General features: G+C 49.1%; 1 protein-coding gene across 1 annotated transcript in view; it reads right to left on the bottom strand.

Moving 5' to 3' along the window:
• LOC118698215 (collagen alpha-1(VII) chain-like) overlaps positions 1 to 27,486 on the bottom strand; it is a 106,147-nt gene that overhangs the window by 12,455 nt on the left and 66,206 nt on the right. Inside the window, exons 53-76 of the mRNA XM_054514911.1 lie at positions 23,242 to 23,430; positions 22,391 to 22,426; positions 21,660 to 21,704; positions 21,082 to 21,126; positions 20,647 to 20,691; positions 19,303 to 19,338; positions 18,223 to 18,282; positions 17,503 to 17,628; positions 16,806 to 16,877; positions 16,613 to 16,648; positions 16,260 to 16,319; positions 15,416 to 15,460; positions 14,299 to 14,334; positions 13,368 to 13,403; positions 11,328 to 11,384; positions 11,125 to 11,196; positions 9,656 to 9,727; positions 9,154 to 9,189; positions 4,485 to 4,565; positions 3,250 to 3,303; positions 2,940 to 2,993; positions 1,868 to 1,930; positions 1,378 to 1,440; positions 130 to 246 (exon numbers count right to left, since the gene is read on the bottom strand). Of these exons, the coding sequence (XP_054370886.1) occupies positions 130 to 246; positions 1,378 to 1,440; positions 1,868 to 1,930; positions 2,940 to 2,993; positions 3,250 to 3,303; positions 4,485 to 4,565; positions 9,154 to 9,189; positions 9,656 to 9,727; positions 11,125 to 11,196; positions 11,328 to 11,384; positions 13,368 to 13,403; positions 14,299 to 14,334; positions 15,416 to 15,460; positions 16,260 to 16,319; positions 16,613 to 16,648; positions 16,806 to 16,877; positions 17,503 to 17,628; positions 18,223 to 18,282; positions 19,303 to 19,338; positions 20,647 to 20,691; positions 21,082 to 21,126; positions 21,660 to 21,704; positions 22,391 to 22,426; positions 23,242 to 23,430 (1,536 nt within the window). The remainder of the gene's footprint in view (positions 1 to 129; positions 247 to 1,377; positions 1,441 to 1,867; positions 1,931 to 2,939; positions 2,994 to 3,249; positions 3,304 to 4,484; positions 4,566 to 9,153; positions 9,190 to 9,655; positions 9,728 to 11,124; positions 11,197 to 11,327; positions 11,385 to 13,367; positions 13,404 to 14,298; positions 14,335 to 15,415; positions 15,461 to 16,259; positions 16,320 to 16,612; positions 16,649 to 16,805; positions 16,878 to 17,502; positions 17,629 to 18,222; positions 18,283 to 19,302; positions 19,339 to 20,646; positions 20,692 to 21,081; positions 21,127 to 21,659; positions 21,705 to 22,390; positions 22,427 to 23,241; positions 23,431 to 27,486) is intronic.

A 27,486-nucleotide genomic window follows, 5' to 3' on the forward strand; every position in this document is an offset into this window, starting at 1 on the left:
ATTTGGGACCTGCTGGAATTCAGGACCTGTGGGATTCAGGATGTTCTGGGATTGAGGACCTGTGGAATTCAGAATCTGTGGGATTCGGGACCTGTGGGATTCCCATGGGATTCGGGATCTGCTGCTCACCTGTGGGCCTGGCTCCCCTTGTGGCCCTCGAGGTCCAGCTGCTCCGGCCCCTCCAGGCTTCCCAGGCCATCCCGCTTGTCCCTTGAATCCTCCCAGTCCAGGAACTCCCTTGGCTCCCTGGGAATCACAGGGGTTTTAGGGATGGGGCAGCCAAACCTTTCCATGCCATTGGGAATACAGAAACACCTCCCACATTCCTTGGTGTGGGAGCTCTGCTTTCCACCTTTCCTAGTCCAGAAGGTGCTTGGTGACTTGGATTTTCCATCCAGCTACTCCCTGGAATCCCTAAATTCCCAGCTCACCTAAACAGAACCCTGGGAAAAATGAGGAAAGAGGAAGATCCCAAACCTATAAATTTCACCTTCACTACTGAGCTTTCTCCCAGAGCTGCTGGAACAGAAAATATTCCCATGAAACCCAGCGGAAGGAAAAATCCAACACCCAGCAGTGGTGGAAAACAAATCCGTGGGAGAGGAGAAGGCCAGGAGAGGACGGGAATGACAATTCCCTGGGAATGATCTCCAGGCCACCAACCAGAGACTTCAAGAGGTGCTCGGCCATCAGGGAATGGGAAACAGATTTGTTGTCAATAAAATCCTTTAAGATCCCAAATCCATTGGAGACTGGAATGCGGGAAGGGCCTGAGGGGCTGGAAAATGCCAAGAGATTTGATGGAGGCTGCTGAAATTTCGTTTGGTTTTTTTTCCCCTCCTTAAAAATTTACTGTTTTAACAGAAATCCCGTTTTTTTTCCCTCTATAGAAAAGTACGAATTTAGGTGTGTTTTTTTTTTAAAGAATAAAGCAGGAATGCTGAGAAGGAGGATTGGTGGGGAGTGATCCAGGTGGGAATTCCTCAAAGAGATGGGAACAGAACTCGGGATCAGCTTGGAGACCTTTCCCATTTCCCATGCCAAGGTGGCCACAGCCTGATCCACTTCCATCCCAGGGATTTACCCTGGGAATGGTGATGGAATAACTCTGCCAGTGAATCCCAGCCCCTCTGGATGGCTTCTCCTCACACCAAACTGGTTCCTCCTGGGATTTTATCCATGCACAGAGGGGAATTTAAGGAGACCTCTCTCTCCTGCCCTTTTCCAACTGCATTCCCTGGAACCCTAACGTTCCAGCCAGTTGACATTTCCCCTCTGGAAAGGGCACCAGTGATGTGGAAAATGTTAAATTTTGTTAACTGCACCTGATGGATGTGGGATTTATTCCTTGGAAAAGGCAGCATGCTCAGCACCAACCTTTTCTCCTTTCTCCCCAGGAATTCCCGAGGCGCCGTCGCTCCCTGAGGCTCCTGGCTCACCCTGGAAGGAGCCAAGGTAAAATCATGGCTAACGTGGGCTTGGAAAGGCTGGGATTTTGGGAATGAACTGGTTTTTCCTTGGATTAGAGTTATTTACTGAGTGTCACTTCAGTCTGGGCGCTGGTGGTATTCCAGGAGAGGGAAAATTCCCATTAAAATGGAAAAGAGCCTGTGGAGCATCGGGATTGGGATGGATGAACTCAGCTGAGGAGGTGAGTAAAGATCCCAATCCCAATATCCAAGAATCCTCACCCAATCCAGGCTGATTTATGGGAACAGATCCAGGAAAACCCAATTTATGCCCTCTGGAAGAAATGGGCATTTTCCAGAGGTGGATTTGGGAAAACTTCTGGGAAAACTCTTGTGGGATGACCTTTAATGTCCCTTCCCAAAGCATTCCATGATTCTGGGGTGGTTCAGATCCTCACCTTTGGTCCATGCTGTCCATTCAATCCTGGAATTCCTGCTTTTCCAGGACTACCAACTTCTCCCTGTGGATGGAAAAGCAGTGGAGGGGCTGTGAGGACAAAGAGCCCCAAAAACATTGGGAAAACTCTGGAAAAGCAAGGAAAGGGATAACCCAGGGATGACACACCGAGATGAAGTCTCACCTCAGCCCAGAAATTTCAGATCACTAAAATTTAACTAAAAACAAATGAGACAAATTAACTAACTAACACTAATTTAACTCTTAACCAAGATAATTGGGAATCCTTAAAACTGGAAATCCTTAAAACTGGAAATTATCCCAACTCCAAGCTCTCCCGGAGGGAAGTAGGTGGGGAATTCCCCAGATAAAAATTCAGTTACCAAATGGAGCGGCCCTGATGAATCCAAATGTTAATAACAACAATAATAAAAATAATATTAATTAAAAAAATTATTATAACCACAGTAATAACCACAACATTGCCTCTGCCACCAACAGCTCCCATTTCTCTTATCAAGCTTCCCAATCCCTCCATAAAAAGCCCATTAAGGCTCATTAGATGTTGTTTACTGATAAGGAACTAATGGTGATGATAAGAGCCGGGCACCGATTTAGACCTGAGCCCAGGGCGTTGCTAAGCCACGGATCAGGAGGGATTTGGGCTGGGTTTAGCTTCGTTTTTAACCCTAGATTATCCCAAAGTTCCCTGCAATCCTTAAAGCTTCCCGATCCGTGATTCCCTGCTCTTCACAAGCCTTACAAGAGGGATTTTCTGCCCAAAACGAGGTGGATTCCTCAGGATTCCATGCCACGGATCAGGAGGGATTTGGGCTGGGTTTAGCTTAGTTTTTAACCCTAGATTATCCCAAAATTCCTTGCAAGCCTTAAAGCTTCCTGATCCACGATTCCCTGCTCCTCATAGGCCTTCCAGGAGGGATTTTCCCCCAGAAATGGGGTGGATTCCTCAGGATTCCATGCATGAAGCTTTCCTGGGAATGGGTGGGAAGCAGTTTTGGGAATGGGGCAGCTGGAGCAAGGTGGAAAGCTGGGCTTGGCTGGGCTTGGCTCACCTTGGCACCTTTGGCTCCGGGAGCGCCGATCCGGCCTGGAAGCCCCCGCAAGCCCTGGGAATTAAGGAGATCACAGGGAATGAGGGCGGAGGAGGAATTCTGGGGCTGCTGGAAGCTCCTTCCCCATCCCTGCTCATCCCAGCCTTTATTTCCAGGATCATGGAGTGGTTGAGGTTGGAAGGAGCTCTGGAGAACCTTTCTCCAACCCCAGATCCATGCAGTGCCAACCACAGCTGTTCCACCACGTTCCCAGGGATTTTGGGCATCTGTCCAAGGAGTGGGATTTCCCAGGATCTCATCCATGTCCTACCTTTGTCCCTTTCTGCCCGGTGTCACCAGTGGTCCCAGGGTCACCTTTCCCTCCCTACATGGGAAAAGAGGACAAAGGAGGTGAATTTTCAGGAATAATGGGTCAAAATCCCAACCCACGTGCTGGAAGTTTTTTGGAAGCCTCCCTGTTGTGAGGGAGCTGAGCCCAGGAAATCCATGAGGGATTTAGTGAAGGATTCCTTGGTTTCCTGCTCTCCATCATGCAGGGAGGGACTTGGGATGTGAAGGGAATTGAAATTTGGGCATTGGTAAGAAACAGAGGAAAACTCAGGCTGGGAAACATGGGATAAGTAAGAAATTTTGGGATATGGACATGCTGGGAACTGGAGGAGGACAGGTCCTAAAAACCAGGCCAGGATGTGCATTGGGGACTTTTCCAGGATTTGGGAAAGACCCTGAGGCCTTTAGGGGGTGGGAAGGAAAAGGAATGTGGGATCCAGGATGGCACAGACAGGAGTGTGGGATTTGGGAAGGAGCAGACAGGAACGTGGGATTTAGGAAAGCACAGACAGGAACGTGGGATCTGGGAAGGCCCAAAAGGAATGTGGGATCTGGGAAGGAGGGGACAGGAATGTGGGATTTGGGAAGGAGCAGAAAGAAATGTGGGATTTAGGAAAGCACAGACAGGAATGTGGGATCTGGGAAGGCCCAAAAGGAGTGTGGAATCTAGGAAGGAGGGGACAGGAATGTAGGATTTGGGAAGGAGCAGACAGGAATGTGGGATTTGGGAAGGCACAAAAGGAGTGTGGGATCTGGGAAGGAAGGAGCAGACAGGAATGTGGGGTCCAGGAAGGCCCAAAAGGAATGTGGGATCCAGGAAAGCACAGACAGGAATATGGGATTCGGGAAAGCACAGACAGGAGTGTGGGATCTGGGAAGGTCCAAAAGGAATGTGGGATTTGGGAAGGCACAAAAGGAGTGTGGGATCTGGGAAGGAGGGGGCAGGAATGTAGGATTTGGGAAGGAGCAGACAGGAATGTGGGGTCCAGGAAGGCCCAAAAGGAATGTGGGATCCAGGAAAGCACAGACAGGAATGTGGGATCTGGGAAGGCCCAAAAGGAGTGTGGGATCTGGGAAGGAGGGGACAGGAATGTGGGATTTGGGAAGGAGCAGACAGGAATATGGGATTTAGGAAGGCCCAAAAGGAGTGTGGGATCCAGGAAAGCACAGACAGGAATGTGGGATCCAAACATTCCAAACAATCCTGCCACTCACCGGCTTCCCCTTCTGTCCCTGAAGGCCTCTGTCCCCTTTGGCTCCCTTAATCCCGTTTTTCCCATCCAGTCCTGCTGCACCCTGCCAGAAAGTTGGGAAAAATTCATTCCAGAGCCCGTGTTTTTTCAGGGAAGAGGGATGAGGACAGTCCAGGATGGAATCCCAACTGTAGGATCCCTCAATCCGAGGGCAGAAGCTCCCCCAGGAACAGCCCCAAGAGCTGAGGCTGGGATTTATCTCCCACTCCTCACCCCAATCCCATGGATTGTAAATCCCTGGAAAATGAAACCCGGGAGGGGATGAATTTGTAATTCCAGCTGGGGGAATTGTGGCAGCAAAAGGGTCATTCCAGGCAGGGAGATTTGGATGGGGTGGGAATGGGAACAGGGATTTAAGGGATGATTTAAGGGGGCTGCAGGATTTTTATCCCGTTGTGGAATTTTTTGGCTTTTGGAGCCACATCCGGCACTGGGACCTCATTTCATGGAGTCTCCCATTGTTGTGGTAGCAAATAAACCTGCTAAAAATCCTCTTTTTTGTTTTTTAATTTTTAAATTTTAATTTTTTTCCCAAGTTGTCTGCAGTCTCCTCATCCATCCTGGCCATTTTTGATGGCATTTTCCAGCACCTGGATGTGAAGGAAAAATTTGATTTATCCGCACTTGAGCCCCTCTCAGGGGAGACTGAATTGCCTGCTTGAGCAAATCAGGAACTGAACAAGTGGAATTTTCTGCTTGGAATTTGTTTGCTGTGGTTGTTGGAAGGAAACAAATTCATTAAGATTAAAAAACAAAAATCAGATTTGTGTGCCAGGGACTCCCTGGATCAGGGGAAATCCATGTTCCTCCATATTCCAGGCATGGATATCTCTTTATTGGTAACAATTTGTTGACACAATCAATAGAAAATTCCATCTGGGGATGTAAATAAACCATAAAACCCTGGGAAAATGGGAATATTTATGTTTGCTGGGGCAGATTGGAGGGTAATAAACCATTTGTGTGGTGGTTAAATCCCACAAATCCAGGATACCTTCAAGTGCCTGCAGTTTTGAAGGAGCTGGGAGCTGGGATCAGACCAGGAATGGCTCAAAAAGCTTCTTTTTGTGCACTAAAAAACCTGACATTAATTAGAGTTCTCCTAATTTAATTCAATTTAAATTTAATTTAAGCTTTACTATTTCTCTTAATTATCCCAAATATCTCCAGTGCCAGGTTTTCCACATTTTCCTGTCCAACTCATCTTCCTGATTTCCATGAGATCCTTCTTGTCCTGAGAGAATCCCAGCTGGTTTTAGGAAAAGTTACACTCACTTAAGGATATGCTGAAGGAAAGCTGGGTCTGAGTCTGGCCTACTTAGTCCAGGCAACATAAATAAGGTTTAGACCTGGGTTTTATCTCTCTATAATTGGTTTGTTGCTTATCCCGGGCTGGAGAGATTTTGGAATGTGGATTGGAATATTTAAAATCATAAGGACGTGCTGGAAATTGGGTCCAAGCCTGGCCTACTTAGTCCAGGCAACATAAATGAGATTTAGACCCGGGTTGTACCTCTCTATAAGTGGTTTCCTGCTTATCCCAGGCTGGAGAGATTTTGGAATGTGGATTGGAATGTTTAAAATCATAAGGATGTGCTGGAAGGCTGGGTCTAAGCCTGGCCTACTCAGTTCAGGCAACATAAATAAGATTTAGACCCTGGTTTTATCTCTCCCTAAGTGGTTTCCTGCTGGAGAGATTTTGGAATATGGATTGGAAAGCGTAAAATTGGGATTGAACGTGGCCTGAAAGGGAAGAAGGTCATGGAGGTGATGCTTTCCTAGGACAGGGAAAAGATGGGATTGGAGAAATTTAAAGAGAAAATAAAAGGGGGGAGAAAAGAAAAAAAAAAAAAGAAGAAAATGAAAAGAAGCCAAATGGAAATTCGTTCCCTCAGATTTCCATCCCGGTGTCGTGCCAGGGAAGTCAAGGCCGGACAATAAATGGGAGCAAATTAAAATTTAAATGGCAATTTAAAGGCAATTACTGCGGGAATACTGGAAACAGACCCCGGCTCTTTGGATTTGGGATTCAGACCTTGCTGGAACTGCGCTGCCAACGCTGCGGGTCCACGCAGAGAGGCTGAGTCACCAACCCTGTGACGCAGGCAGAGGAACCTTGGATCCTCCCTGGCTCCAGGGCAAGAATTCCTGCGGGCTGGAGGCAGGGAGGAGCCAGGGAGGAGCTGGGAATGAGCAGGGATGCGCAGGAATCCATCGGGATGCTCCCCCGAAAGGATGGAGCCCTTTGAAGGCACACATCAAAAGGAGGATGAATTCCCAAACTTCTCCTAAAAGGTTTTCCACCTCCCGGGCTCCCGCTCCTCAGTATTTGATGGGATGATGGGAATGGAATCTCCACCCTGGAGCTCCAGCCGTGGCTTTAGCCCTTCCCTGCTGGGTTTTGGTTGGGTTTATTTGCTGCAGTTTTGAGCAACTTTCCCCCCTCCAAAAATTTGGTGTTTGGGGTGGGAATTGCCTGGTTTGGTGGAAAATTCCCTGGTTTGGCAGAAAACTCCCCTTGGCTGGGGGTTTGGAATGAGAGGATCTGGAAGGGAATGATCCAACCTTCAGCATTTTAGGATTCTGTGTGATCCCAGTTTTCCTGAGAGACTTAATATCCACCACAAACTCGAATTCCTGCTTATAAACCATTCCCACTCCTGCTGAACTTTTCCAGGGATTCAGAATCCTTGGAAAACCAAAACAGGGAGGAAGAAACGAGGGAAAAGCGCATCAAAACCCAGAGTTTTGGGGAGAATAACGGGTTAACTCGTGGTTGTTTTAATGCACAATCACAGGGAATAAAGAAGAGGAGCTGGAAGCCTGAGTCCATGATCCAAATGACGAGTTAATGGGAATAAAAGGCAGCAATTGGAACATAAAAGAGGGAAGTGAGGCAGGAACAGCAAAATAAAAAGGGAGCAGAGCTTTTAGAAAAGAGGGGGAAGGAGGGGGAGGCGCCTGGAATATTAAAACTGAACCTGTGTGGGAAGTCAAGGGGATCCATTGAAATTTTCTGAGGAATAATTGCAGGGAGAAGACACAGATGCTGTCAGCTCTGTTGGGAACTTCCATGGATCAGAAAAATCGGGAGAGTAAATGGATGAGGGCGCCGAAATCACAGCCAGGGAATTCAGCAGGAGCAGCAATTGTGGGCAATTTGTGGGAATAAAAGATGGGATTAGAGGGAAATGAAGGAAAATGAGGAGCACGAGGCTCTGCCTGGAAGATTTGGTGTTGGATCCAGGCAGGATGGGAGTTCTGTCCTCGGGAAAAGAGGATTTGGGAATGAGGGACAGCTCAGGAATAACTCAGGGAAGGAATAATCAAAGTGGGAGCACTTAGGAAGTGAAGTGGGAGCTTAATTCCCATCAGGATCCTCCCTAAGGTGCCTGAATGGATGGGAATGATGGGTGCGAATTCCCTAAATCTTCCAATAAAACCAGTGGGAAGTGAACCTGGCAGAGGTGGCCCCAGGTGGGATGAATTCCAGAATTTATCATGGATCCTCCAGCAGCGTCCCAGCTCGGATCTGGCTTTTGCAATTTTGGGAATGTGGTGAGGGATCAAATCCCATCTTAGCATCCCAGGATATTTCCAAAAGGAAAATTCCTTTGCTTTGCTCAGATGGTGGATGGCAGGACACCACTCTGTGGGAATTATTATCCCCAAAATCCAGGGAAAACCAGGATGCTGGGACCCCTTTGCACTCAGCAACTTTTGCTCCATTCCTGGATGGATTCACCCCATGGAGTCAGGTGTTCCCTACAAAACAATTCCATAAATATCCTCAATCCCACACCTAGCAGCGCTGATCCCAGGTCTTGCAGCACATTCCGGCCTCGAGGCTTTGGCCAAGTGCTCAGAAGGTTGATAATAATTATGAATAACAATAATAATTAATACAATTACTAATTGGATGAGGGCCTTTTCCTCAGGGAGCAATTCCCACTCGGGATTCCAGGCCTGTCAGTACTTCCGTGGCTGTGACCAGGAATCAGTGGGGATTTATTTCTTGGGAACAACCTTGGAAATTTGGAGTTTGGGCCCTTAATTTAAGAGCTGGACTCAGTGATCCTGGTGGGTCCTTCCCAACTCCAAATGTTCCATGATTCCATGATTCTGAGAGTCTTTGGAGCTTGGAGACTTTTCCACTTGGGCTGAATACACCAAAGGCATCAAAACCATTAAGTAAATGTATTTTTCATTGCGCTCCTTAATGCAGAATCATGGAATCACGGAATGGTTTGGGTGGGAAAGCACCTCAAAGCCCATCCCAAGGGCAGGGACACCTCCCACTATCCCAGGTTGCTCCAAACCCTGTCCAACCCGGCCTTGGACACTTCCAGGGATGGGACATCCATAATTTTTATGGGAATTCTGTGCCAGGGCATCCTGAACCTTACAGAGAGGAATTTCTTCCACAAGCCATAACCCCAAACCTCTGGCTGTGATCCCTGATATCCAGGCTGGTTTTCCAGCAAAACCTCCTGGAACACGGACTTTGGGGGAGCAGCTCTGAGTTCCCATGGCCTCTTCCCACCCTTTCCTAAATTCCCGGCCCTGGGAGAGGACCAGGGCCCTTCTCCACACCCAGGGTTTGGAAAGGCAGGGGAACTTTTCTGACTCACGGAAGATCCCGGCGAGCTCGGTTCTCCTGGCTCCCCCTGCAAGGAAAGCAGGGATGAGTTACCCTGGGGAAGAGCCGAGATCCCTCTGGAAACAGGGAATGCTGTAGGAATTCTGGAAAAGGGACAAGGAGAGCTTTGAGGAGCTCCTTACAGTAGCAGCTGGAAGGGCAGTGGGATATCCCAAATATCCCAGCTGGAAAAGAATTGATTCCACCAGCTCTAAATGGAGCTTGGAGAACATCTCTCACCTCCCTGCTGGAATACTGACATTCCAGCAACTCCTTACTGACCATTCCAGCCTGGAGAAGCTTCCAGAGCTCTGTGCTCCTTTAAAATCTTCAGGATTTTCCTGGAAAATGCAGCTGCTCCTGCTTTTCCAGAGCTTCAATCACTCCAATCAGTAATTTTGGGGAGGGAATGAGGGATTATATCCCCTGGGAAAACCGGGATGAGATTTTTCCACCTCAGTCCTGGCAGGAGATGCCTCAAGTTTGGAGCTCACCTTCTGTCCCACGGGTCCTCTGCTCCCGAAAAGTCCCATCATTCCCTTGGATCCAGCTTCTCCTTTGGTTCCCTAGAATGTTAAAATCCCTGTTAAACACATTGTGAGCACCTGCTCTCTGCAACTTATCCATGGAAAAAACCCATGGAGATAACCAAGATGACCAAAAGCACCATTTCCATATCAAAATTCCATCCCAGGGGTCGGGAGGAAAGCCTCCAGTGCCAGGACCCAGCAGGAACCTCTGGGAATTGCTCTGGAGAAGATTCCTTGCCCAGTGGTGGGGATTGAAGGAAAACAGGCAGGAAGGGGGTTTGGATCCTCGGGATGAGCTCTATCTCTGCCAAAAATCCAGGAGAAGGCCCTGCTGGGCTCACTGGGGCTGGAGATTCCACTCTCCAAAGCCATCCAGATATTCATCCCAGAGGAGACGTTTGTGGGTTATCTCACGGATTATTTTTCATGGATTACTTTTTCTGGAGTATTTTAATGGGTTATTTTTTATGGATCTATTTTTATGGGGGATTTTTCATCAGAGTCCAACTGGACAAATGAAATACATGGGATTTTATCCGACTTTAAAAAACGTGGGAGAGTCTCCAAGTGTTTCCTTCACTTTGGGGACCTGAGCAGCGGGATCAGAAAAGGGCAGGATCTGCCTCTTCCCAAGGGACGTGCCCACCTTGGATCAGGCAATTCCCACCTGGGCTACAGCGGGATGCAGCTTCCCATGGGAAATAACAGGAGCTGGATGTGTCACTGCTGCTGCGGGAACTGGAATTTATTCAGTCCTGGGTCAGGCTAGAGAAGCCAAAGCCATTTCCGTGAGATGGAAATTGGGATGAGTAGGACACGGAGATGGGAGCTGTGACTCAGCTGGGAGTGGGAGAATTCCATGATTCGTCCCAGGAAAACGGGGCTGGGCTGGGACCTGGGATGAGCTCCTGGGGAGCAGAGGGAGAGGGAGGAGCCATGCCACCACCCAGGGGACACAACAGGGACACGGGAGCCATCCAAGCCTTTCCAAGGGCATTCCAGAGGCTCCGGGAGCAGGGGCGGCTCCTGGAGGGAGAGGGGGATGTGGGAATGGAGTGGTCGCTCTTCCCATGGGACACCTGAGAAATGGGATCTGTTTGGGGTCCCCAAGCCCCTGGCCAGCCCTCTCCTCTCCCTGTCGGTGCCAGAACTGGGTGTGGCCGTGTTTTCCAGCAGAGACCAGAGAATTCCGGGATGGTTTGGGATGGAAGTGACTTTAAAGATCACCCAGTTCCAATCCCAGCCACGGAACTCCCTCCATGATCCAGGTTGCTCCAAGTCTCATCCAGCCTGGCCTAGGACACTTCCAGGGATGGGGTAGCCACAATTTTTCTGGGAATTCTGTTCCAGGGATCCAGGGGCACCCATAATTTTTCCGGGAGTTCCTTCCACCACCCTCAGTCCCTTCCTCACAGGCTTTGGGAAGTTCCCACCTTTTCTCCTACGGGTCCGTCCTCTCCCTTCTCGCCTTTGTCTCCATCAAAACCTGGCAGTCCCTGCTCACCCTGAAAGGAAAACCAGGAATTGGTGGATTTAAATTATTCCACCTCTCCTGGAAGGATCCAGCTGGATCCAAGTGCTGTTTCCCTGCACTGATCCCGAGCAGGGAAGGGACAGCTTGGAAAGCCAAACTTACGGGATCTCCTTTGGTGCCTTTGTAGCCCTGGGGTCCAAAAATTGTCATGGATTCACCCTGGAGAAAGGAGAGACAGGGAAAGGGATCCACCAGGAGCTCATGGATCCCACTGGGAATGCAGTGATTAACAATGACGTTAATTGTTAGGGTTAATCACCTTTAATTAAAAGCTGGGTCATGAACATGCTCAGAAAACCCCAAATCCTGAGGTTTCCCAGTGACCTCCTGTCCCTAAAAATGCTGGAGCCCTCTGGTGTTACCCCAGTGGAAAGGGACAAAGGGATCATTCATTCCCTGATCCCAGTGCTGGGACAGATTCCACGAGTGACACATGGCTTTGTCACTCAGAGGATCCCACTGGGAATGCACTGATTAATGATGACGTTAATTGTTAGGGTTAATCACCCTTCATTAAAAGCTGGGTCATGAATATGCCCGGAAAAACCCAGACCCTGAGGTTTCCCAGTGACCTCCTGTCCCTAAAAACGCTGGAGCCCTCTGGTGTTACCCCAGTGGAAAGGGACAAAGGGATCATTCATTCCCTGATCCCAGTGCTGGGACAGATTCCACGAGTGACACATGGCTTTGTCACTCGGGGGGTTGGGATTCCCAGCTCTTCCCAGCTGTGGGAAGCAGCCGCCAGCAGGGAATGGAGCTGTCCATGGTGCCCTGGATTATGGATGCAGCCGGAGCTCAGGAATGGCACTGAGGTCACCCCTCAGAGGGAGGTTTTGGGGGGTGACACCCCCAAAGTGTCACCCTGGGAGCCACAGGGACACAGGAACCCCCATGGACACATCCGCGCTGAGCTCCTCAGCGAGTGGAATTCTGTTTTTCCAAGGAATGTCTCTGCTCTGGAGGAGGGATGGTTGTGTCTCCAAAGGTGGGCAGCTGGGTTCCCTTCGGAAAAAATTCCCTTCACTCACCTCCCTTCAGTGAAAATATTCCTGATCTGGGTGATTCTGCCTTGCTGGGGTTTTACCAGCTCCACATCCATCAATATTCCCAAAAATCCGACATTTTTTGGACTGTGCCCAACCCTCACCACAGGACCCTGCCTGAATTCTGGTTTCATACACATTCCTGCTTCCCAGCTCTCTAACAGAGCCAGGATGGGGCTCAACAAATTTTGGGAATAGAAGGAAGACTAAAAATCCTGCAGTTTAATCCAACCCTGGGAATCCATGGAGTTATTCCTACACTGATCCAGGGAGAATGGGATGGAAAATTAAGCTGGAATCAGGTGGAACAAACCCAAACCAATTTTCCCATCCGGCTCCCGTTTTATCTCCGAGTCCACCTCATCTTTTACAGAGGCATCCTTCGGAAAACTCATCCCGCATTCCTTCGGCCTGGGAAGAATTCCGAGGCCTCCTCACGGAGCAAATTAAGAATTGATTGGTCTCCGGGGCGAGTTCCTTTCCAGAGGAGCTTCCTCAGAGACAAATGGGCCTTAATCACGGAATATTGCGTGACTCAAAGGCGGCATCATCACGGAGCTCTTCCAAAACCTCATTTTCCAACCAGCCATTCCGGCCAGGAAGGGACTTAACAAAACACCGGGCACGAGTTCAGCGGTTTCTGAGCATTTTTCCAGGAGCACTTGAGGAGTTATTTTCCCATTACCTGTCAGGAGCCAGCTCAGGCTGCTGGAAATTAAGGTTGGCTTTGGGGTCAGTTGCTCATTCCAAAAATCAGGGGGAATTTTCTTCCTCTCTTAATTCAGGATTTTTGTGCCCCAGCAAATCGTTCCCAAAATTAGTTTCCTTTTTATTCTATTTTTTTTTTTTGGTTGTTTTTGTGCTTTATAGGATCCCATCAAATCCATCCCACAAACTCAGCTCCCAGAGATGTTTCCAGTGCGAGGATGGAATAAAAAAAAAATTGATTTAAAGTGGTGGAGACCCCCACAAAGGAAGGGGAGAATCCAGGTGTTGCCTCCTCTCAATTTCATAGGCACAGCAAGGAGAGGATGGATCCAGGCTTTTCTGGGAGCCACACAGGGAAAGGAAAACCCCCAAAAATCTGGAATGTCCTTACTCGTTCTCCCTTTGGTCCCAGAAGTCCCCGATCACCCTAAAACCAGGAAAAGAAACAAAAAAAAAGGTGAAATATTCCCTTTTTATTCCCTCCTGTGCTGCTCAGGCCATTGACTCCCACTCCAAGCCCACTAAAATCCCCTGGAGCTGGAAGTCAGATCCTCTGGCCACTCTGGAAAATGCTCAGCTCACCATGAAATGTTGTGGAAACCCCAAATTTATGGATTAGACAATGAATAAAACCCCAGGGACTGAGGCGGGGTTTTCCTGACTCCATGCTCAGCACAATGTGGGATTGCTGCTGGAATTCCCATCCCAATGGGATTCAGCACCTCCATCCTGCAGAGGTGGGATGGCATCCTGAAAACGAAGGATTTCCCAAATTTCTCCCTCAAACCTTTTCATAGATTCTGTATGGAATAGGAGCTGGAGTGCAGAGCACATGAGGCTGATCCAGGGGCTCTCCCAGCCCTTTCCCAGGAGATCCTGGGATGATTCCCAAAGCTTGATCCAGGGGCTCTCCCAGCCCTTTCCCAGGAGAACCTGGGATGATTCCCAAAGCTTGATCCAGGGGCTCTCCCAGCCCTTTCCCAGGAGATCCAGGGGCTCTCCCAGCCTATTCCCAAGAGATCCTGGGATAATTCCCAAAGCCTGATCCAGGGGCTTTCCCAGCCCATTCCCAGGAGATCCTGGGATAATTCCCAAAGCCTGATCCAGGGGCTCTCTCAGGCCATTCCCAGGTGATCCTGGGATGATTCCCAAAGCTTGACCCAGGGACTCTCCCAGCCCATTCCCAGGAGATCCTAGGATTATTCCCACTGGTTCAAAAGGGCAGCGGCTCCCTACAACATCAGGACGCCGTGTGGAGAAGATAAAAGATGTAGATAAGAATTGCAGATAAGATAAAAGTTGTAGATAAGATCAGCTCTTACTCTTTGGCCTTTCACGCCTGGGAAGCCTTTTGGACCCTGGAAAAACACATAAAAAACACGTGAGGATCCACAAAAACAGGAGGAAAGTGGGAAGTCGGGAAGTTGGGAAAGAGCAGCCTCCATCCAAAGGCAGAGCTGCTTCCAGGGGTGGGCTCCAGCATGGAAAATCTGCTGGAAGAACCAGCACAGGAGCTCCTACTTTAGTCCTCTGTGCACCACCAGGATTCTCCTGGCAGGTGGATAAATTCAGCCAAATTCCCTCATTTTGAGAATCCCTCTGGGATTTTTGGGACCCTCAGCATCAAGGAAAAGCCGGGCTGCTCCAAGAGGTTCCTCCAAGGTGGAGGTGGATCCTTGATGGGGATCTCCAGAATCCATGGAGGCCAAGACGGGATGGGAGGCAAATTTGGGGAGGGGAAAAGCCATCGTGGTCACTCCTGTTTGCTAATTTCGCGGGAATATGCAGGAAGATGGGAATTTCCATCTGCAGGGACACCTTCCATTATCCCAGGGTGCTCCAAGCCTCGTCCAATTTGGCCTTGGACACTTCCAGGGATGGGGCAGCCACAATTTTTCTGGGAGTTCTCTGCCAGGGCCTCCCCAGCCCCACAGGGAAGAATTTCTTCCCAATATCCCATTTATCCCTGGCCTATTTCAGTTTAAATCCATTCCCTCATTTCCTATTGCTCCGTGTCCTTGTAAAAAAAATCCCCTTCCTTTTTCATTCCATGAAAAACAACAGCCTAATAAATAATAATTAATAAATAATAATTAGTTTATCCAAATTCCAGCTGCCATTTGTGTCTCCCTCTACTCAGCCCCCTCCAGAGGAACAAGAGCCTGAAATTCCTGCTCTGAAATTCCTGAAATTCCCCCAGACCTGACAACAGCAGGCAGGGATTGATATTCCAGGAGGGCTTCCAAACCTTGGGATGAGCCACCCAAACGGACAAGGACAGTAAGGAATTCACAGGATTCCCGCTCCCCCATCCCACTGGAATTCGGGTTCCCAAATCTCTATTTCCCACTGGAAGAATGCCATTTTATTTCTCTCATGGCTCCTGGGGACTCTGCCAGCCGTGGATCCATGGTTTTCCGGGAATATCGGAGCACTCACCATCATTCCAGGGGGACCCCGCATTCCCACGATGCCCTCGTCACCCTGGGGGACGCAGAGGGGCAGGGACAGAAACGGGGAGTGAGGCACACAGGGAATCCCAGACCCACAAACCATCCCACTAGGAATGGGGCAGGCAGAATTCCCTGTCTCCAGAGGACCTGTCCAACCTCCTCATGCCTCCATCAGGATGAGGTGCTGGGTGTTCCTATGGATTGGGATGGAGGAGCTGCACTGGGTCCATGTGCACCTACAGGAGCTGACCCTACAGGAGCTGACCCTACAGGCGCTGCCTTTAAGCCTCAGGAATTGCCCAAATTCCAAATAACTGAGGCCAAATTCAGGTCTCCCAAATGAAGCCAACACAACCTGAGATCCTGGGATTTAGATTTATGCCGGAGTCGGAAGAGCAGAAACATTTTTCCATCATTTCCTTTGGATAATGAAGCTCCAGCGAGGTTTACCCAGAGCTGTTGACATTTTCAGGGAGTGTTTTGCCTCTGGGTCTCATCCCAAAGCAGGTGGGGAGTTTGTCCTGATGGATTGGGCCATAAAATCCCAATTTTTTTGTGGGACAGCCACAGGAGCAGCAAATTTAAACACGGCCTCCAATTCCGACTTTGTCTTTGCTGGAACAAGACCAAAACTTCTCAGGGATAGGGAATCGGGATAGGAATTCAGGGATAGGAATGAAAAGTGAATTTTGCTGCCTGAAACCCTTCAGGAATTTCTGGGATGGGCAGGAGGGAGGTAATGGATGAAGCTGCCTCCAAAGGGGCTGGAGTCTGCAGGAATCCAAGCCTGGAATATTTATGGAATATTTATGGAATATTTATTTATTTACCCGAGGGCCAGGGAATCCACGGGGACCTCTCGGGCCAGCGGCTCCAACGCCAGCTTCTCCCTGGAAAACAGAGAATTCCGGAGGTGTCACCGGGAGCAGGGAAACCCCACCACACAATTCCTGATTAGTTTGGCCAGGATTGAAGTCCCAGGAAGACTCAGGAGACCCAAATCCATGGATTTTCTGCTGTTCTCTCTGGAGGATGCTGCAGCCACCATGGGAGGAAGGGAGTGAGGGTGGAATGGGATGAAGTAGGATGGGGTCAGGGGTGAGGAGCCAGGAGAAGGCAGGGATTTGTCCCATTCCCATCCCAGGATTTCTGCTCATGGCTTTCCCAGGAGGGTGGCACTGACCTTGTTGCCTTTGGGTCCAGGTGTCCCAGGCATTCCCTGCGGGAGAAGGAGAACGAAATAAAAGGGAGGATTTGCTTTGGAAGTGCTCAGTGCTCTCCTAGCCCAACATTCCCAGAGGATAGAAGCCCATCCAGCCCAGATCCCTCATCCATCCCTCCCTCCCGAAAGGCACAGGGAATATGTACAAAGCCACCTCTTTTCCTGGGGATCCCGGTGGTCCCATGGGCCCAGGAGATCCACTCCGGCCTCTCCTCCCACGTTCCCCCTGGAAAACAAAACCCTTTAAGAGGAGAACACATGGATGGGAAAGGCCCCAATTTCCCTGATCCAGACGAAAGCAGGAGCTGGTGACGCGAGGGTTCCCTGCACTGGCAGGAATTTCCTCATGGAAAGGGGGCTCAGGCCTTGGCAGGGGCTGCCCAGGGAGGTCTGGAGTCCCCATCCCTGGAGATGTCCAAGGAATTCCTGGATGTGGCACTCACTGGGGATTTGGCACAGCTTGGACTCCTTGATCTTGGAGGGCTTTCCCAACCTCAGTGATCCTGGGATTCTGGGATTCCTCCCTCTGTTCCCAGGGATTAATGACCCCAAAATTCCAGCTGCCATCCCCGTGGCCGCTCCTTCCCAGTCCCGCCATTGAATTCCCAGGAAGAACAATTTCCTGGGAGCTCCACTGTTTTCTTTTGGAACCCGAGGATCATCCCATCGCTCTAATCATTCCCAGTACCTTTCCTATCCTAACTGGGATTTGTTCCCACTTCCCTGACAGCCTCCAGGCTCAGGAAAACCTGGAATTGTGGGGGTTTGGCCCACAGGGGCCACCTGGCCTGGACAGTTTGCTCACTGCGGTCACCTTGAGGTGACAAACACAGCCCATGGTGTCCCCTCACCTTCTGTCCCGGAATTCCGGGCAGACCTGGAGCCCCTCTGTCGCCCTGGGATCCGGGAGTGCCGGCGTTGCCGCGGATTCCTTGGATGCCCTGAGCTCCTGGAGGTCCCGGGGCCCCTGGCTCGCCCTGGAGAGGGAATCACAGGGAATTGGGATATTGGGTGGGATTTGCTGGAGCTCCTGGGGAAAATCTGGGATGTCTCCTTGAATTCCCACGATCAGCACATGGAATTTGGGACATTCCAGTCCTGATCCATGAAGGGATCCAAGGGCTGGTGGAATTGTCACCAAACTTTGGGATGCCTTTTCTTCCCAAGTTTTGGTGACAAAAGGGCTTTTCCATGGCTAAATAAGGATAGAGCCTTTGGCTCCTGGCCTGTGGTGAATTCAAACATCCCAGGGATCCCAGCAGCTCATTCCTGTCGAGCCCACAATTCCCTGGATTTTTTGCCCAGCCTGAGATGTCCCTGCTGATTGCAGAGAGGTCAGCCCCAACCCTTCCATGATTCCATTTTTATCCTCAGGATCTCCCTCTGGAATGGCCCTTTGGAGGATACAGAGCATTCCCTCTATCCCAAATCCTTCTCCTGCCTTTCCAGGATGATTTTGGTGCTTGCTCTTTGCAGCCACTTCCGTGCTCCACACCCAGCAGTGGAAAACCAGGATGGCAAAGAGGAAAAACCCAGGAAAAACAAAAATTCCAAGCGAGATTCAACCTTACCTTAAATCCAGGTGCTCCAGCCTGGCCAATGGGACCTCTGAACCCAATTCCAGGCTCTCCCTGTGAAAGGAAAGTCAGGAAAAATCAGGAATTCTCCTTCCAGTGTAAACCCAGCACAGGGAGAGTGTGGTTCGTGCTGCTCCGTGGAGATCCAGCTGAAATCCCACGGAGCTGATCCCATTCCAAGGGCTCCTGCAGAGCCCTCATCTCTCCTCTGGATGAGACAGAGCTGCTGGGAATCAGCTCTGGAAAAGAGGGAGCTGGAATGTTCCTGGGAATGGGATCCCAGGATTCTGGGTCAGACACATTCCCTGGCATTATTCCCAAGGTGTCCTGTCCCTGTGATTCTCCTGGAATATTCCTGGGAACGTTATCCCAGGATTCTGGGTCAGACTCATTCCCTGGCATTCATGGCTCATTCCCAAGGTGTCCTGTCCATGTGATCCTCCTGAAATATTCCTGGGAATGGGATCCCAGGATTCTGGGTCAGACTGATTCCCTGGCATTATTCCCAAGGTGTCCTGTCCCTGTGATTCTCCTGGAATATTCCTGGGAACGTTATCCCAGGATTCTGGGTCAGACTCATTCCCTGGCATTCATGACTCATTCCCAAGGTGTCCTGTCCGTGTGATCCTCCTGAAATATTCCTGGGAATGGTATCCCAGAACTCTGGGATGCCATTCCCAGGGTCAAACAGATTCTGGGTCAAACAGATTCCCTGTCATGGCTCATTCCCAAGGTCTCCTGTCCATGTGATCCTCCTGGAATATTCCCAGGAATGGTATCCCAGAACTCTGGGTCAGAGACATTCCCTGGCATTCATGACTCCCAGATGTCCTGTCCGTGCGATCCTCCTGGAATATTCCCAGGAATGGTATCCCAGGATTCTGGGTCAGACTCAGTCCCTGGAATTCATGACTCATTCCCAAGGTGTTCTATCCATGTCATCCTCCTGGAGTCTCCTCCTGGTCCCCAGCCACACCTGAGGAGGTGACCTGGACGCTGATCCCGAGCTGGGAATGTGGGATGTGGGAAAAGGAGGAAAAGTCCCCCCTGGCTGGCACCAGCTTTGTCCTTTACCTTCTGACCTTCTTCCCCTCGGTCTCCTTTGGTGCCCTGGGAATAAAGAGAGGATTCCGAGGTCATGGAATTGTCACCCCTGAGCAGGAGATTTCCAGGGATTCTCTGCCTGGAAAGTGGGAAAAAGGTGGGAAAATGCCCTAATTCCGAGGAATTCAGTGATGGGATGAGAGGGGTGATCAAACACCCACTCAGGTTGTGTCTGGATGAGTGACATCAATCTCCACTGCAATTATTGGGGTTTTTGGCTAATTTTAAGATAATTGCTTTAAAAAAATTATGTAAATAATTATTACAAAATAATAAATATTATATAAAATAATTATATAAATAATTATTATAAAAGCATAATTAATTGCTTTAAAAATTATTGCTTTAAAACAAATAAATTATTTTTCAAACACCAAAATAATTAATTTAAATTAATTTAATTACTTCGGTATCATGCACTGTTCTGTCCTGTCCCGGGAGTTTCAGCTTCTCCATGATAAATAATTCTGATGAAGATCTTTTTATCTAATTATTTATTAATAATAAATAATTAGACAAAAAGAGTTTAATCAGAAATCATAAATAATTAGTAATTAAATAATAAATAATTAAATATCAAACAAATAACTATTAAAATAAATAAATAAATAAATAAAATCAACAAATAATTATTTTTTTATGTCAATATTTTTGGTTTGCCATCATTAGTCCTGCTGGACAGCAGCTCTTTAATTCCTTGGATTTAATTCATTGATATCCCAGGGCTGGGATTGGATCCAGCCCCACCCAGGCTGCTCTCGGAGGAGATTCCCAAATAAACTTTGGAGCCAATGCCAGCACTCCCCTTCTCTCCAGGTGCTCCCCCATCCCCAGGCTGTCCCTGCAAGACAAAATTCCCTTTCCAGCCCTTCCTCTTCCCTCCTTTTCTCCCAGGGTTCCATCCAAAATTCCCCATGGGATTCTGCCTTTCGCCAAACCTCCCTTTCTCCTGGAATTCTGTGTCCCGTCCCCCTGGATCTGCCACCTGCTCCCTATAAATTTTCACTGCCCAAAGTGTCCCTGAAACGAGAGGGTTTTTTGTGGCATTTTTTTCCATCCCTGCCCTCATGCCAGGGCTGGAATTTCCTTGTCCATTCCATCTTTTAGTTCTCTTATCCAGCAAAAAACGAACTTTGGGGACCCCCCCTTGAATTTTCGGCGTCATAAAATACAATAATTCCATCATTTAGGCTGGAAAATTCCTCAAAAATCACTAAATCCAACTTTGAACTTTTGTATTTCCTCCTGGACGTGCCATATGTGTGGGAAACTGCTGGAATTTCAAAGGATCAGGCTGGAAAACCCCATCCCTACCTTTTCTCCTTTGTCTCCACGGGCTCCAGGAGCTCCCATTTCTCCCTGGAAAACAACAAATCCCCAAAAAAAAATCAATCCCAAAAATTCATTATTCCTTGGAATTTCCCTTCCCTCTTTGCACCACTTGAATTTTTGGAATTGTAGGATAGAATAATTCCATCATTTAGGCGGGAAAATTCCTCAAAAATCACTAAATCCAACTCTCAAATTTTGGATTTCCTCCTGAGCGTGGCAGATATGTGGGAAACTGCTGGAATTTGGAAAAAAAAAAAAACCAAACCAGGAAGATTTGGGGATAAAGGTGGGAATGTACCAATCCCAGTTTCCACTGATTGTCCTCTCCGTGAGCGTATTCCCAACCGCCTTTCCCTTTCCAGACCCTCTCAACACAGGGAATTCTGGTTTGAAAGATCAGGAAAACCCCATCCCTACCTTTTCTCCTTCGTCTCCACGGGATCCAGGAGCTCCCACGTCTCCCTGGAAAACAACCAATCCCCAAAATAGTCAATCCCAAAAATTCATTATTCCAAGGAATTTTCCCTTCCCTCTTTGCAGCAAGTGGGTGCTGCCCCTATTCCTGCTGCAGTTCTTGGCAAATATCCATGGAGGAATCCCTGAATTCCACCACCCACATTCCCACAACGGATTGGGAATTCTCCTTTGCAGTGGGAATGCAGAGGGAAAAGCACAAATCCTGGAGCAAAGGAAAAATCCAGGGTTTCCCTATCCGAGGATACTAAAGGATGTTAAAGAATTCCATGATTTTGAAGGAGACAGGAGGAATCCCAAACTGATTGAGAATTCCCAAAACACAAATCCCATGTTTGGATCAGCTGTGAAAGATTCCACCCTGGAATTCCTGCTCATCACCGATGGCAGAACTGGTGATTTCACCTCGATTTTCCTGATTTTTTTCCCTGTGATTCCTCAGTTTCCAAAGTGAGGCAGCTCTGGGAAAACGGATCATTATCCTGGGAATGCACATTAAAATGTGGGATAAAAGCACTGACCTTTGGGCCAGGGGAGGAGGGATCTGCTGGGCCACTTCCCTCCTTCTGCAAGGAAAAAGGCACTGGGATGGGATGGGATCCGTGGGATGGGATCCATGGGATGGGATGGGATCTGTGAGATGGGATCCATGGGAGGGGATCCATGGGAGGGGATGGGATGGGATCCAGAAGATGAGATCCATGGGATGGGATGGGATCTGTGGGATGGGATCCATGGGATGGGATCCGTGGGATGGGATCCGTGGGATGGGATCCATGAGATGGAATGGGATGGGATCCATGGGATGGGATGGGATCCAGAGGATGAGATCCATGGGATGGGATCTGTGGGATGGGATCCATGGAATGGGATCAGTGGGATGGGGTGTGTGGGATGGGGATCCATGGGATGGAATGGGATGCATGGGATGGGATTCATGGGATCCACAAGATGGGATGGGACGGGATAGGATTCATGGGATTGGATCCATGGGATTCATGATATGGGATGGGATCCATGGGGTCCATTGGATCCATGAGATGGGATGGGATCCATGGGGTCCATTGGATCCATGGGATGGGATGGGATCCATGGGGTCCATTGGATCCATGGGATGGGATGGGATCCATGGGGTCCATTGGATCCATGGGATGGGATGGGATAGGATCCGTGGGGTAGAGTGGGATAAGATGGGAGAAAGGAGCAGCTGCCTCCTCCCTGGGATAAGAGCAGGACAGGAGGAATTCCGTACCTTAATTCTCCTTGGATGATGAGGGCCTGGATATGCCTTGGATTCAAAAAGAGGAGAGGGAATTGTGAGAGCAGCTGGAAAAACTTTTCCTTGAGCCATGGAAAAGACACCTCTGAGGAACGGGATGTGAGGAAGGAGGTGGGAAATCCCAGAGGGAAGCTGGGGGTTTCCAGGGATCACCAGGATCCCTTGGAGGGTTCCTGGCTGGATTTGGGGTGGCTCCAGGCTCCTCATCTGCTCCAGTCTGGATGGGACATCTGGGAGCTGCCAGGACCAAGGAATTCCTGAGCAATTCCTGAGCAATTCCAGGCTTTTGGCAGTGGCACCGGTGTCCCACTTCAGCCCTGGAATTTCTGGAGAAGGTGTGGATGAGCTCAGCTCATTCCTCTTGGGAATGCAGGGCGAGGGTCACTCCCTGCTTTCAAAGAAATCCATTCACAGGAAAACCATCCTGAATTTCCCATCCATTCCTCCTGGGAATAGGAATTTTTGCTCCTATATTTTTTTATAAAAATCAACTTTTCCCCACCCCCCATTTCCGGGATCTTGTGTTAAGATCCCTGGAATGTCCAGGTGTGTCAGGAATGGGCACGTTTATCACCACCCACCCTCACAGGGAAATGCCTTTGACATTCCAAGGGGATTCCAGTTGTTCTGTTTTCCCCAAAACCCAGATTATTCTGTTCCCTCATTTCCCTGGATAAATTCACGGAGAAGGATCTGTTTGTCCGTGAAAAATTGTTCCTGCAGCACCTGTTTCCTGCTTTATTTATGGGTATTTATCCCTAAATTTCCACATTCATCGCGTCTTTACCCAGGTGGGAGAATAAGGGCCCACTTCCATTGCTCACCGTGGATCCCAACGGGAATTTCCGAGCTCCTGGAGCACCAGGGGGATGAGCTGGTGGTGGAGCCTCCAGGGAAGGGGCACTGCTTCCTCCTGGATCACAGGGATGGCTCTGGAATGGGATCCTTATGGGGTGGGATCTCCTGGATCTGTGCCTCGGGATCGCGGAGCCGCTGTCGGAATTCCCATTTTCCTGCGGGGAGGGAAACACAACACCTGATATATGGACAGGGAATGGTTTAAAAACCAACAGAGGGGAGAACTGGATTGGATGGGAGGAAAAAATTCCTTACCCAGGGAATGGGGAGGCCCTGGGAAAGGTTTCCTGGAGAAATTGTGGATTCGCCATCCCTGGAAGTGTCCAAGGTGCGGTTGGGTGGGGCTTGGGAGAACCTGGGATAGCGGAAGGTGTCCCTGCCCGTGGAACTGGGTGGGCTTTAGGATCTCTCCCACCCCATTCCATGATTCCGTGAATTTCTAATTATAAAATAGTAATATTAACACCAATGAAACCAAAATTATCTTTTCCAACCCTACGAATTCCATGGTTCCGTTTTCCAGTTTATGGCCAGGCCATAAATCCGCGGCCGTTTCGAAGCAATAAAACCTAAAATATTCCAAAATTGAGCTAAAAATCCCTCCCTGCTCCAGCCATTCCCAGGCAACTCCATGTTTACTGCACCTGGGGCATCCAATTGGAATAAACCATCAATTAATGCCAATTAAGGGCCATATGTTAATCAGCCCCCCGGTGATAATTTGGAATACTTAAGGCACACAAGGTAAGGCAAATAATTCCTGACCTGGTTCCTAAATTGTTCCTGCTTTTCCCTGGCAACAGTAGGCAATGATCCATTGGAAAAATGAGAATATTCCTATCAAGAATATTCCCAGCAATTATTTCCTGAGGCAAATATTTGGGGAATATTTGGATCTGAAAGCAGAAATTTGAATTTATTGGCCATAAATGTCCTGAGATCAAGGATCAAGGAGCACAAGAAGGAGAAGGAAAAATCAGGATTTGGTGCAGTTATTTAGGGATATTCCTTTTTTTTAAATTTTATTTTTATATACTATTATATATATAATATATATTTATAAATTTTTATTTTTATTTTTTCTTCCCCCCCCCCCCCAATAATTTAACGGCTTTTTAGATGGTTTAAGCAGGGAAAATGAATCCTAAACTCCCAGGGAATGTTGGTGAGTGCAGCTTGGTGAGGTTTTCAGGGATGTTCATCCTTTTTTCCTGGATTTTAAAAAACCATGGGATAATTCCACCTCATGGATAATGAACCCAGCAAATTTCTGGCTCACAAGGGGGAAAAAAACCCCAATTTTGAGCCAATTAAAACTGGAATTCTTTACTGGAAGAGGATGAGGGGAAAAGGGATAAAAGAGGGATGAAGGATAGGGTAGCACGGGGAGAACCCATCCAGGGTGGGATTTTTTGGGATAAAGGAGGGAAAATCCCCCAGAGGTGGCACCATGGGATGGCACCACTGCTCATTTCCCTGGGAATGGCTCTAAAATGCTCCACAGATCCTCGTGGAGGTGATTCCAGAGATTCCAGAGGTTGCCAAGACCTGGTTGAGGTCTGAAATGGATCCCATTTGCTGGGAAATCTCCCTGGGTAATGAGATTCCATTAATTCCGTAATTCCTCTGTAATTTTGGCAGTTTCCTGCTCCAGGAATGAGGCACTTCCAAGAAAAACTGGGAGGCTGCTGCTTCCTCGAGGAATGATTTGTTGCTGGCGGGGCAGGGGGGGGGGGAAGGAAGGAAAAGAGGGAAGGGAAAAAAAGGAGGGAAAATGTAAATAAAAGGGAGAGGAAAAAAAATATTCCTGCAGGAAAGAAAAGGGAAAAATAGAAAAAAAAAGAGAGGATTTCAGGGAGGAAAATGAAGCAATTGTGGGTTTATCCTTATGGAGATGAGGGGGATTTATCCAAATGAACTCTGGAAAGAAATAAGCTGAAATCCAGGGATGGAGGACAGGAATTTTTTGGGATGGTCCCATAACCCCAAAGCAGAGGCTCATCCATGGGTGAGTATCCAGCCCTGCTCTGGACACGCGGATTTGAGCTCATCCCGCTCTTCCCAGGGGTTCCTTTGCTTCCTGTTAACTCCTGCCAGGAATTGCTCCTCAGGGATGGAGCTCCTGGGCTCTTCCAGGTGGAAATTTGTGATTCCTGCTGCTGCTACTGGGAAATCTGTCAGGAAAACTGGCTCCATCCCTCCTTGGCATCTCCAGGATGTGGAGCTGCTCCTTCCCTGCCTTTGGAATCTGCTGTTCCCTTCTCATGAGGATAAATGGGATTTTACTCCAAATGCAAGCAAGGAAAACATCCTTGGGATGCAGATCCTGTCCTGCTGAGGGAGTTTGGAGTGTCCTAAAATATTTGTGGGAGTTGTTCTGTGTTGATAAAGCTCCTGATAGAATGGGGATCATCAGGAGCTGCTGGAGGAAATCCAGAGGAACCCATGGAGCTGCTCCAGGGCTGGAGCCAGGTTGGCAGAGCTGGGGGTGCTCCCCTGGAGAAGGGAAGGCTCCAGGGAGAGCTTCCAGCACATTCCAGGCCTGCAGGGGCTCCAGGAGAGCTGCAGAGGGACTGGGGCCAAGGCCTGCAGGGACAGCACCCAGGGAATGGCTCCCAGTGCCAGAGGGCAGCCAGGGATGGGATCTTGGCAATGAGGAATTCCTGGCTGGGCTGGGATTGCCAGAGCAGCTGGGGCTGCCCCTGCATCCCTGCAATGCCCAAGGAAGGATTGGAGCAGCCCGGGATGGTGGGATTGCAATGGGATGGACATTAAGGTCCCTTCCCACCCAAACTGTTCTGGGATTCTGGGATTTGGGACACTCAGAATCCATCGCAAGGGATTTTTATGGAAGCTGGGAATGGAAAAGGGAAGGGAGACCCTTCCTGGAGTCCTGAGGTTCCCAGTGAAGCCCCCGGATCCCAAAATCCCTTCCTAGAGAGGAGTCGGGGTGGGGATGGATCCAATCCCAGGCTGGGAGAGCTGGGAATGGAGGGAATTCCCTGGGAGAGGGAGACTGGGCTGGGATTTTGGGAAGGGATTCCCAGAGCAGCTGGGGCTGCCCCTGATCCCTGCAATGTCCAAGGCCAGGCTGGACACTGGGGCTGGGATGGTGGAAGATTCCCTGCCATGGCAGGGGGATGGAATGGGGTGATCCTTAAATCCCTTCCCACCCAACCCATTCCAAACCCGATGGATTTGGGCTCCATCCTCTGTGTTCCTCCAGCCTGACCATTCCCAGGGGAGGGAATTGCTGCATCCAGGAGGAAAAGCAGAGCCCAGGATGCTCTTGGCACATCCCGGCGTCTCCAGAGCCGCCGTTCCCACTCCAGGATTTTCTCTTGGAGCCGGGAGCCCTCTCGTGGCCGCTGGAGCCATCGCGACCCCAGCTCCGTGATTATCCCTGGAATTCATTTCCCGAGCCAGGGCAGGGATAAAGGGACGGGAGCAAAAGGAAGAGCTCGGCAAAGTGGATAAACCAGAGCGGGATTTCCTGGAGCTGCATCTCCCCACTTGCAGTCACTCCCGTCTTGCCATATGAAAATAAAAAATATCCTTGCTGATGCTGTTCCTGCAGCTCCAAGGAAATTTCCCAGGGATTTTTCCCCTTTGCTTTTCAAAGCTGGTGCTGTCCTGCCTCTGGGCATTTCCAAGAATTCCATAGGGATGTCCAAACTGGAGAGTGCTGGGTTTGGAGCAGGATTTGGGAAAGGAATCTCTGCCCAGGAGGGCAGGAAAACAGAGGGAAATGGGATTTTAGGGATCAGAGAAAATCCCCAAATTCTTGCCTGGACCCTAAAATCCTCCTCTTTAAATGACTCAGATGCTCCAGAGCACAGCAGGAATATCCTGGAATATCTGTGGGATATCCTGAGACCATATCCAGTAATTTCCATACCCATGGAAAGTGGGAAGGAAAAGGGAATGTCCTGTAGGAGGCATATTTTAAATTCCCTGTTTGGAATCTGCATTATCCCTGCTTTAAAAGTCTTGGGAACCATCAACTTTTCAGTCAACCAAGGTGGAATAACACAAGGATGGGATCAGATAAAATGGGATTATCCTGGTTTTCCCCCCAAAACTGTGGAATTAACCAACAAAACATTTCCCAAGGGATTTTTGTCGCTGCCAAAGGGATTTTTTTTCCTGCCCATTCCAGGAGTTCTGGTGTTCTCCAGGGATATGGAGAAGCCTCCCCCAGGATTAAGATT

The sequence above is a fragment of the Molothrus ater genome, chromosome 5 (assembly GCF_012460135.2).
Source record: "Molothrus ater isolate BHLD 08-10-18 breed brown headed cowbird chromosome 5, BPBGC_Mater_1.1, whole genome shotgun sequence".
In the NCBI taxonomy this organism is placed as follows: domain Eukaryota; kingdom Metazoa; phylum Chordata; class Aves; order Passeriformes; family Icteridae; genus Molothrus; species Molothrus ater.